The sequence below is a fragment of the Lycorma delicatula genome, chromosome 6 (genome assembly GCF_047948215.1).
Source record: "Lycorma delicatula isolate Av1 chromosome 6, ASM4794821v1, whole genome shotgun sequence".
NCBI classification, from domain to species: Eukaryota; Metazoa; Arthropoda; class Insecta; order Hemiptera; family Fulgoridae; genus Lycorma; species Lycorma delicatula.
Genome location: NC_134460.1, coordinates 119,178,800 through 119,191,676, shown reverse-complemented (window position 1 = coordinate 119,191,676; position 12,877 = coordinate 119,178,800). Strand labels below are relative to the sequence as shown.

At 29.1% G+C, this 12,877-nt stretch overlaps 1 protein-coding gene across 14 annotated transcripts in view; it reads right to left on the bottom strand.

Annotated features, from left to right (window-relative positions):
- Ufd4 (ubiquitin fusion-degradation 4-like) overlaps positions 1 to 12,877 on the bottom strand; it is a 280,366-nt gene that overhangs the window by 66,182 nt on the left and 201,307 nt on the right. For all 14 annotated transcript variants that reach the window (XM_075368433.1, XM_075368435.1, XM_075368434.1 and 11 more), the window contains 4 exons: positions 11,161 to 11,380; positions 7,833 to 8,083; positions 5,353 to 5,461; positions 4,124 to 4,246 (listed from right to left, as the gene is read on the bottom strand). In XM_075368433.1, the coding sequence (XP_075224548.1) occupies positions 4,124 to 4,246; positions 5,353 to 5,461; positions 7,833 to 8,083; positions 11,161 to 11,380 (703 nt within the window). The remainder of the gene's footprint in view (positions 1 to 4,123; positions 4,247 to 5,352; positions 5,462 to 7,832; positions 8,084 to 11,160; positions 11,381 to 12,877) is intronic.

The window sequence follows — 12,877 nt, the reverse complement described above, 5'->3', positions numbered from 1 at the left end:
TAAAAAAGATTTTATTTCAATTTTCAATTCATAGGAAGCTACATCTACCAGAGCTGGTTGCAAACCATTTACTTACTGTTTGTGGAACCTCTGCAGTAATTAGTTGAGACTAGTTGATGTGACACTAGTTAATATCTCGATTGTTATAGTAATTTCTGGAATTTTCTGGTATTTTGTTTTTCATACATAAATAAATGTTAGTTTTTCACGGCTTTAGTATTAAATTAGTTTTTGGAGATTGTATTAACTGAATATTATTGTGTAAGTCAAGTGAAGTTTTTGAAGTATTATTTCTTATGTGCACTTTTAATAATGATTGGTTTTTACTAAACAGCAATAAGCCTTATGAGTGAAAATGATGAGGGTACATCATCAACTAGTTGCAAGTGTGAAGTGTAAAAATCAAAAATATGATTACTACTACTACTTTGCTTTTACATTGCAAGTCAATGGTGAAAAGAAGCAACAATGTGATGTCAAAAAAGGCATCAAAGTGCATGCAACCACATAAAATGAAATGCTATCTAGAAACCATGCAAACTAAGGTGGCATGGATAATGCAGTTTAGTATACCTAGCTGCCTGAATAAATTTAGGCATGCCAGTGATGTTAATTACATCCCTATTCATGAATAATATGTTAAGATTAGCAAATTTGCTAATTGAAATTTCCAAAACTCAGGTGATTTTTACTCTATACTAGTACGGACGATATTTTTACAAAACATACTTCTGATAAAATTTATTTGGCATTCATTATTAACTAATAAAATTGTAAATTAAATAAAATATTCTAAAATATTTTTAATGATCTCACCTTTTAAATAGTTTTCAAGTTTCAGTGACCTTGTCATTAAATATTTTTAATGATCCATGTTGATTATCAAAATTATTATTTTCTGTACAATAAAAAAAACTATTTATGAACGTAAACTAACTTGCCTATGTTAAATTCACACCTATTTAAAAGTATGGTAGATTATATGTTTATGTTATAGGCATGACTATAAAAGCCAAATGCCTAAATGATTGTAGTTGTCTTTGCTGTACCACAACTTTTTTTTTTTGTAACCTTACAATTAGGAAAATTATTACTAAATAGTGAACCTACTTCACATGGTCACAATTACTTACTGGAAGATTGTATTCTAACAGAAATGGTAAGAAAAGGAAAATGGAATAACTCACTCTGTGATACTATATTTCTTTAAAATAACTAAAAACTTGTTTTTACATTTTTTCAATAAACAAAAAACTGTCATTATGTTTTCCAATAACTAAATATTTATCATCATCACCTTTTACACCATGGAAATAAAAAAATCTCAATGACAGGTAGTACTAACGGATATCTACCTTTTGCTGATTTAATAACTAAAGAAATCAATAACAAGTTTTTTTAATACAAATCATACTTTGGTTTTGGCATTTTAAGTAAAAAAAAAAATCCACTACGTAAAACAGTATTTTCAAATCACACATTAATATTAGTAAACTATTTTTTTAAAAATAAAAACTTTTAATGACAAACTGAAAAATAAACTACTATTTTTAATACAATATTTCATAGTTCATATGTAGGTCAAGCAATGCAGCAATAGATGCTTAAGACTGAATTAAAAATGCATTTAAAAATAAGGCATTTCTTTGTACAATTTTTTTGACATAAAAGTTTAAATTTAAAAAAATAGAATAACCATTTCTCAGTAGTATACAAAAATGACAATGTCCCTAAAAATTTTTAATTGTAAAAAATCCCTTTCAAATTGAGAAAGGACAACAGAAATCAAAGAAACAAAAATAGACTATTCTGCTTAAATTAAAGAGTTGCAAGTCTAAGGACTATTCATATTATTTTATAATAACAAACAAATTACTGAACAAATGTTGATTCTATGAATTTAAATGGTATAACAGTAAATATCAAATAATTCTGTCTAAACAGCTTCAAATATATTTGGATTTAAGTTGTTTTCAATTTTATTTGAAACTAACTCATATTTTTTTAAACGCTCTTTAAATGAGAATTAAAAAAAAACTTTGCCACAAAATATTCAAGGTCATATTCAACATTTTATTTTTGCCAAAACAAAGGTGAATCTTAATTACCAACCTCAAGCAGTAAGCGAACATAAACCAGTTTCCTCTCTATAATCACCTATTTCCATTTCCCTCCTCTCCTACATGGACCATCACCTCTTCAGTCATCTGTCATCTGTAAATCTTCTTGCTGTCTCCAATTTAATATCATACATGCTCCTGTTAAAGACCCTTTTCCATTTTCTATGTCCATAGCATCTTATTCTTTTTTTTATATTCACTATTGCTATTTTATCATGCAAAGGTTCTTCCTTCACTAAATCATTTACAACACTTTCACTTCTCATCCTTACCATTGTAGTTAATTCCCATTAGACTTTTCTGGAATTTTACAAAACAAACCTGGAGATCTGATTATCTTTTTTCCTTGAGATCATGGATTAATGGTGGAGGACAGTACTTAATGTGGATAAATATGAATGAAATGTATAACAAATAATAATATAATTTTGAAAAGTTTGGTTTCTTTCAAGACAAAAATTTGTAGATAGAATATTCTTTATGTAAAAAACAGTAATAAACAATTTACAAAAAAGCACTATTTCAGTGAAGCTGCACTCGGCTCTTAGTAATTGATATAATCAAAATATTTTAAAAATATAAATGGTAATTTTACATTATTTATTTATTTTTTTAAGATATCAACCAATATTTTGAGGCATATGAAAATCATTTATCATAAACATAGATATGGAAAAAGTTAAATAGTATTTTAACAGCCAAACCTATGATAAATACACCATTCTGCAATTGTATTAAAAATTAGATGATTGGTAATTGTATAATTGCTATGCTTTCTAAGGCAAAATAATAACCTTAAAAACTGTGAACAAGCTCACAATAACACCTGCTGCATTAAGAGAATTATTCATTAAGCAGAGTTATCAATTTGGAAAACATCACAGAGTTACTGCCTGTACAATATTATGCAATTTATGTGTTAATATAATTACGCAGGACGTCCCATATAAAACGCAATCCATTAATCAGCATTCAATAAAATTGAACTGACTGTTCAACTTTCCACGTTTTATGAAATGCAACCGATGCAGTAAACTACTACCAGCAGCCATAACAAAGCGATCAGAATGCTCAGTGTATCGTTAGAAAGATAAGATTGTATTTTTACAAGAATATATTTTTATTATAGAGTTGTACTTGGTTCAGATTCTTGGAAGAGGAAGATCGATATCATTGGTGATAATATGACAGTGCATCACACTATGCAAATTCAATACTGCCAGATATTTTTTCATAGCAACTTCAACGAAACAGCCTTTTCTTTGAGGTAAACCCAAAGAAAAAGTTTACAGCAATGAATCATGAACACTACACAACAAGATCAATATCGAAGAAGCTGTATTTTAAAGTTAGCAGTTACTTTTAGCATTTACTGGAGAATTTAAGGTCTAGAATTTGAGGTGCACAAAAATCTGATAATAAAACATATTTAACATACTCATGGCGTTTTCATTTAAATAAAACTACTGACATAAGGCTGGATTTTAACCAAACATTTATATTTTAATCATATATAAATTTACTTTTACTTTAAAATTTTATTTTTCTATGAAAGCAATGAAGTTATTATTGACTGACAACCTTCAATTCTTTCTTTGATATAACTATCAGTTGCTTCAACCATTTGAAAATATATATAATATTTAATAAAGATTTCTAGATATATTTTTAAAATTAAAAATTTCTAATGACTGTAACGTGCAAAATACTAAATAAATATAAAAGAGAGGATGATAATTTTCAGATAATAGTTTTATAATAGAAATGCAAAATGTCAACAGAATTGGTAGATGTATGAATGTCAGCATGCACATTTTAGTTAAATAAAAATAATGAAGGCGAAACAAAAGAGAAGCATATAAAGAAAACTAATACCTCACCAATAAAATAATGCAGATATTGTTCATAAACAAAGAAAAAAACTAGATTAGAAAATGCAAAAATATTATGCAAGATATACATTCTACCTGCTGAATTTAAGTAACTTCAGACTGTTTACTTACAATCAGTAACTGGTTGATGTTTTGAGGGCTTTATCCTTGGAGTTTTATTGTCCTCCTGACAATCCTGATTATCATTACTACTGGACACACTTATTCTTACTGCTCCCCTAGCACCCATAAGACCTAGTTACAAAAAAATAAAATATTTTAAGTAGAAAACAATTACTAAAAAAAAAACCATCCTTAAAATTAATACTGAATTTTTGGGATGAGCTTAAAATCTATATGTCTTTCAGTCAGTCTGACAACTAAGTTTCAGAAAATCAGTATTTTCTTCGTGATTACCAATTCACAAGGCTGGGAATAACAAACTCACACAATGAGTTAAATAGAAACAAGTCATATATGAATCAACTTGATTAATTATCAATAAATATATGCTAGCCATTTTACCTTTACACATCTTGTCCAGAGTAGTGGCAGATTAGTAATGTTTTTTGGCCTATTTAATAATAATTACTTTTCACAAAAAAAATTAAATTTATTAACAGGATAAATAATATTTTAACATTAAAAATTAAAAAAAAAAAGTTAATATTTAACTATTTTCAAGTTATTGTGTAGCTCATCAAAATGTCAAGGGTGCCTCTCATCTCCATGTGATTTTGGAATCCAGCTTTGGAAGATATTTCTTATCTTGTAACTGAATTAAACATACAGGTAAAGGAATTGGTTTAGGTTTTTAATAAATTTTTATCATTAAACAAAATATTAATACCTAACAAAAAAATACAAAGTAGAATAAAAGAAATATAATAAAAATATATAAAGATATTTAATAAATACTTCAATTGTTAATTGGAAGTAACAATTTGATTAGCAATAAAACCTTTCTCCTTACTGGCTGAATCTTCCTTACGCAATCTCCCCCAACAAACTTTGATTACAGGAAGTTGTAACTGAGATTCAGAGACCTAAACTGAACTATTTCCTTAACTGGGAATACAACAGAAATGCCAGTACCATATTGAATTTAATAATAATTTAATTTAGGGGTATATTTTTAGAACTGGTGTCAACATAGTTTTCATCAACAAGAACACAAATGAACAACTGAACTAAACAGATAGGTAAAGGGATATGTTTATGTTTTTACTAAATTTTTATAATTAAATAAAAAAATATCTAACAAAAAAATTCAAAGTAGAACAAAAGAAATGTAATAAAAATATATGCAGATATTTAAAAAAAATACTTTAAAATAATATAAGCGAGTATATATGTAGTACCTGATAGAAAACTATTTGTATTATTCCGTAATATATCTGTACCCTCTCTCATACTTCTTTGAATGTCTGATACTTCACTACTGTAATCTTCCGATGTGGAGCCAACCAACTGAAAGTGTGAATACAATATAAGTAAAATAAAAAATCAAAGCAAACACAGAAGCAAATGTTTTTAAAAAAAATTATGGGTATTTTTGAAATAGGCACTGACAGATAATATAATGATAACAAAAGATCACATTTTAAAATTCATGCTTAAGTCTGTATAGATTTAAAACAACAATCAAAAGAAATATGGATCAATAAAAAAAGATCAACAAAAATAAAAATGTGTGTAATTACAAAAGCATTCTTCACCAACTAAATCATTCTCGCAATTAATATAATTAAATTCTGAAATCAATAATATAAAATCTTGATATATTTGATTACAAACATTTTTGACTTGCAAAAAAGATTAATTTATAACAATGAAACTTTAACAAATTTATACAAATGAAAATATCAGAGAACAGACATAAACAACAATCTAATGAATTATTTTCCTATAGTGGAAGTCAACAGACTTCCACTATACTATCTGTTGACTTCTTAAATACTATTTAACACTAAATAAGTGATACTTCTTGTTGTCAATATTCCATATGAAAACATTTTTCACTCAAGTACCAGATAGTTTGGAAATGAATTTTAAAATAATTTAAATAACCCAAGAGACACTGCAATACATCACTGATATTTTCCAACCTTGCCTTAAACTGATTAATATTAAAAATATCATGAATTTGATAAACATCCAACTTCTGGATGGAGGTGTGCTGTAAACAGCACAAAATTTTACATCAGTTTATTGGATAGCTGTTTACAATCTTGATTTAAATGGCATTTGATAACATTAAGAAAAACAAAAAAATGATGTTTTAATGTTCAATGAAAGATACGAGGGTTATTATTTTTTCAAGGTCCGATCGGTCACGAAATTAAAACCAGACTGAAAATAAAAACTTTTTTATTTGTAACAAGTACTTACATAATTACGCTATTTTTCTACATAGTCGCCACTCCGATTTAGATATTTGTCGTAGCGTGCTACCAACTTTCCAATACCCTCATCATAGAACAGAGCCCCGCCTGTTTTCAGCCACGTTTCTACGTCGGTCTGCAGCTCGATGTCTGTGCCAAAATGTTGTCCTGCTAGCCAGCGTTTCATGTGAGCAAAGAGGTGAAAATTGGATGGAGCCAAGTCCGGGCTGTATGGTGGGTGATCAAACACTTCCAAATGAAAACGCTGCAGGAGCTTCTTTGTTATAGCTGCAGTGTGCGGCCAAGCATTGTCATGGAGAAAGACAATGTCTGGTGACAACATTCTTCTCTGCTTATTCTGAATTGCCCTTCATAGACGTTGAAGAGTCACGCATTATGAGGCTGCAGTGATAGTCATGCCACGTTCCATGAATTCCACCAATAGAACTCCATTCCGATCCCAGAACACAGTAGCCATACATTTTCTGTTGGAGAAGGTTCGCTTGAACTTCTTTGGTTTACTGGGAGAATGAAAATGCATCCACTGTTTGGATTGTTCTTTTGTTTTGAAATGGACCCATGTCTCGTCCCCTGTGACAATTTTGTTAAAAAAATCTTCTCCTTCATTGTGGTAGCGCTGGAGAAACGTTAGGGAGGCGTCCATTCTCATTGTTTTGTGATGGTCGGACAGCATCTTGGGAACCCATCTCGCACACAGTTTGCGGTACTGAAGTCTCTCTCACAATGGTGTAGAGAGCTGACTTTGAAATTTCAGGAAACGAGTCACTCAATACAGAAATTGTGAACTGATGATTTTCTCAAATTGCCTCATCCACTCGCTCAACAAGATCATTGGTTGACACTCGCTTCCTTCCCTGACCGCCTGCATCATGAACATCTGTACGTCCTGTTTTAAAGTTCCTGTACCACTGTCACACTTTGCTGTCACTCATTGAAGTTTTACTATACACATTACTTATTCGTGATGAATTTCAGCTACATTACACCCCTCAGCCTGAAAAATTGAATTACCACACACACTTCACACTTGGCAGGAGATGCTATTGTAGTAGACATTTTCATGTGCTACCTGCATTTTCAGAACTAAACGAAGTGATGCGGCGTGATTGAAGGCCGTACTAGAGACGCTGAGCAACACATACGTGCAAAGGTTCATCCGATTTTTGCGCGGGTTTTTATTTTGCGATCGATCGGACCTTGAAAAAATAACCCTCATAGATAATGAAAAAGACAATACACGATTTAGCAAACTTAATAATGAAGTTTACAAAAAAATTTATAGGTGTATAAAAGAAGTATTTGTAAACTTACAAACACATAGATAAGTAAATTAGTTTTTCATATAAAATCTTTTTTTCATGTAAAAAAAGCTACTAATTTTGATATTCAACTTTGTTATGCCCAGAAAAAAAATTTAATAAACTTTAAAATATTACCTTATTAGCTCTGCTTGAAAACAGTGCCTTATTAATAGTAGTTGAAGCTATAGTATTAGATGTTGCCAACAAATTAGTCTTGGCGACTGTTGTATCGACATTAACACCGGATGAAACTGTACAAGATGACACCAGTGGTTGTGGTTGCGTTGTTGTGGCTGTTGTGTTCATTTGTTGTGTCTGATGAGGCTTATTCTCACTGTCACTACTGCTACTCATTTGGCGACGCAAGTTATTTGAGCCATTAACACCTGTATGATTATAATATTAAAACAAAATTATGCAAATAATTCTACAGTTAGCAATACAACAAAGATACTTAATAAAGCTAATGAGTACTGAAAAAAGGCTGGGGAATGTGTGAAAGAAAAATCGAAGTACCTGTAAAAATGAATATGCATATCAAGGTATAAAATATTCAAAAACATAATCCAAATATTTCTTGCATATTGCTTTAGATGTTATAACGACATAGGTATCAGAAAATTCAGCACCCATAAAATTGAGATTTTAAGAGAGCAAAGTGTTTATTTTACTTCATAAAATTATAACAGCAAAGAGAGGATAAATGATTTTGTAACAACTACATTTTTTTTCTTATTTTATAATTAAGTTTATGACAGACCATTTAAATGACATATTTTGCTAAAATTTAGTAACTAATGATTTGTTTTCTTTAAGTTTGAAAAAAAAATTTCACTATAAGAGTGACTTTTTTTTAGTTAACTAAAAGTAAAACCATAATTTAATTGCTCCATTAAGTTAACTATAACTGCATACTGCCCACACAAGAAATAACCAGTACCTTCGGTGCATAATGTTAATTATCTTCAAATAATTATTTACTTGAAATAAATACAATAAAGGTTTGAGTATGATAGTATATAAGTACATATATTAACAATTAGGATGTTTTCCTATTGCACTTTTTATATATGACAGTTTGTTGTATAAAAAAAATAAAATGGCATGTCAAGAACTAAATATATATAAATATAAATTCAGATAAAAGAAGTCACAGTTAATTCTTCACATGCAGCAGGTTGGACAGACTGCATTCCTTGGTATTAAATTACTGTAACTTACCATAAAAAAAAAGATTCAAATACACCTTTTATGTTTAAAATCAGAGGCTTTTATCTGCGATCAGAACACTATCATTTTTCCTGCATCAATGCAAAGTGGGCAAAGAAATAAACGTAATTTACATGTTCTACTTTTTAATTATTAATATTTAGAGCTAAAATATATATTCAATTAATGAATAATAAGATATCATTAACATTTCTACTTCTGAAGAAGACAAATTTTAAGATTTTAAATTTGGTAAATTAAAAACTTTCAAAACTTTGACAAAACAGTAACAAGATGAGAACCAAATTAAAATTACAGATACTAATAAAGCTCTCAACTATAACAATTTTTAACATCGCAAACTTTGTTATAGAGTGAATAATGAAAATGGAAAACTAAAATTTTATATTTTTAAAAGAGGGCAAAATGGTGATATTTCAAAACAATTCTTGGTCAATTTTTGTTTAAACAATGACCAAATAAAAACCAACTTTAAGGAAGTTTTACAGCCTTTAATGAAGCTTACTTGACACTTTTTGATAAAAATCATTATTTGAAAAAAATTAAGAATTTTTCCTTCTACAACTAAAATTACCACCATCACCACTACCCCATTGATCATGCTGAGGAAACACTGATCCATGAAAAAAAGAAGAAAATCAATGATATAAAAATGAACATCAGTGCCAACTTTCATTGTTTCGTTACCCTTTGCCTTTTTATTTCCTATATGATTTTTTTTTACAATATTTTGACAATAACAAACAAATAGCTGTCTATTTTTGCAGTAACCCCTTTATTTGCCTTTTTTGGAGCACGAGACTAATGATTAGTTCCATAGGAGTTCACCAATCAAATTGGCTCTGCATACTCTAGTGAGATTGATACATCCTGCACTATTTTAGTCGTACTTTTAAAAAACAGACTATTTTATTTGTTTTACAGCTTTTGAATAGGATCCTCCTATCATTTTTTTCTATTACTATGCGTAAAATTATAACCAGATTTTAATTTTATAAAATTAATTTAATGAATTAATTTCATTAAATTTAGTTGAAGAATATAAAGAACGTATATTATTTTAACCACAAATTACTGTAAAAGCCTACAGATTTTTTTCCTATTTAAACAAACAATTGATGTCCAAAAATGATAAAAAACCTAAGAAACTTACAAAACTAAATCAAACATATGTCCATAGAAATTGAAAATTTCAAAACCTACCATATTTAAAGATGAGCAATTTTTTACAACACAACTGAGACATAAAAAACATAATCATAATAAATAAAATCATACAATGTATATTATTTTTTATTGCAGCTTTAGAATACTTAAATATTTAAAAATAAATTAATAAGTCGCAAAGATAAAAAAAAACAAACAGAAATTATCAAGTTCTATGATTTATTTTTAATCCACATGTGAAGATTAAAAAAAAAAAAAAACCTATACCAACATTTTTATCACACACAATGCACTTTAGTGCAGGTTTCGAGCACTTATTCAGTGTAGGTTTGCATCAACAACAGACAAAAACTAGTTACCCAGCTAACTAGCGAGTTTTTTATGACTCGTTCAAAACATTATCAGATTCCAATACAATGCTCAAGTATATAGAAATGTTTTCGTGACTCTTCTCTACTGACTGATTGGCTAATTAAATTAGCAAGTGGTACCAAAAAGTGTCACTCGAGTTTTAAAAATAGTATTGCTTGTGGGACTGTTCAGTATTGTAATGTCTGCAGTACTAGACTACTTGTGAGACTGACAAGTCCCTTAAAAACAGTTTTGCATGTGGGATCGATCAGTGTTGCTGTGCCTGCATAACATACTATTTGTGGGATTGATAAGTCTCATAAGGTTGCTAAACTGTTAAAATACTTGTATAAAAAAATTAAAAGAAAAGAAGAAAAACTACTAAAATGGTTTAATAATCATTAAGATGATTCAACCATTTTGCTTCATTATTCATCATAAACTGACTCTTTTTTTTCTATTTAGCCTTCGGAACCACCATAAAGTACTTTAGAGGATGATATGTATGAGTGTAGTCTTGTACAATCTCAGGTCGTCGTCCATTCCTGAGATGTGTGGTTAATTAAAACCCAACCACCAAAGAACAGCAGTATCCGTGATTTAGTATTCAAATTTGTTTAAAAGTTAACTACCTTTTAACTAGGATCATAAACTAACTGGCAAATAAACTGCATTTCACCCATCAAAAATCAAATATACTGAAGAGACAACTTACCTGCAGTAGCATTAACTCTAGAAGTATCATCCAAAGCTAATGTTTCTACTATAGTGGCTAAATCACTGGCAGTAGCAGAATGAGTATCCCTTAGTGCATGAACAACCACACTGAGTTCACTTGCTGGAGTAGAGCAAGACTGACTTTCATTAGTAACAGCGACTATAGCTTCAGCTCTTGCTACTGATAAAACACTTTCGGCCAAAGCCTGAGCAGCTTGCTATCAACAAACAACAAAATTTATAATATAGAAAATAAAATAAATCCCTGTCTAACATCACATCATTTGGCCAAGTAAGAACACGCACAACAGAAATTATAATATCTACATTGATGTTTTCACAGCCCTCTGAAGTTTATGATTAACAGAAAATTATATATATTTAACTATTAGTGTTTACTAATATTTTTTCATAAAATATACGAAAAATATATTCGCTCTAAGAAATTATTTGATTTCAAATGAATGAAAAAAAAAGTTATGTAGTTATGAGAATTATATTTACATAATTTTTTTAACGTGTTATAAACTATAAAAGGGTTTGTTATGGAACAATTAAGAACTGGCTGAGACACTACCACTTGAGTCATAGAGGGCAGCTCGATTAACATTTTTTCAAAGATTAAAACATAGGACAATTGTGTACTACTGATTTAATTATATACTAATATCACCACTTATATATATCATTATTATTTCTAGTGTCATATTTCTTTTTAGTGTTGAAAATGTTTTTCTTGTGAGGGTTAAGTGAGTGTTTTTGTTCTTGATTTTCTTGTTTAATTTTATCTTATCTATGGCGTCTTCTGATGTAAGGCTACTTTCCTTCAAATCCTTTCTTATTTCTCTGATCCAACTGCATCCTGTCTTGGTCATTTTTCAAGTCGAGATTCTACTGTACTAGCTGTTTCAGAAGTCTTGAATCCTGCATCCTCATGATATGTCCAAAGAATCATAGTATCCTCTTATGCATAGTATCAATTTTTGGGCATTTTTTGGGGGTAATGAGCATTCCATCATTACCATTTTTAATATATATATATATAATCTATAGTGTGTAATAACTTTTTAAGTTAATTTAATTGAAAAATTATAGAATAAAATATATAACTTTAATCAAAACATTTACATAATATTTCTAAAATTTAGTACATTGTTGATATAATATATTTATATTTTTTTTTTATGTAAGCATTCAGTATGCGTCTAATATATGTATATTATAGCTCATTTTAGAAAAAAAACTACAAAAGTTCAATTTTTAAAAGCTTGTAATTATTCATACAATGTATTTATCGAGGGATTACTACAAAAGGATGTAAATTTTATATATCAGCTATTTACACTGGTCAGTGGGTCTTGAAAAAAAAATCTCTGTTGGTACGCCAGAAGGCAGAGGTAGATTTCACAAGTGCTAAAATAGGGGATAAAAAAGATTTCCACCTTAAAGCTGAGAAAAACTTCAATTTACTCAATATGACAATGGATGCATGTGAAAACCATTTCATATGTTTATCATACAACAAGCCACATCTTCTTACAATTTCAGCAACATTCTGGTCATCCCTTGCCGTAAGAGTTGGTTTGTCAGAGAATACAATTTTTAGGTTTGGAATAAAATAACTTTGTTAATTTACTAATAAACAAACAGATATTTCTTAGTTACCTTTGTAAAAAAATTAATTATGAGAAAATTGATGTAAATAATGTCTATTA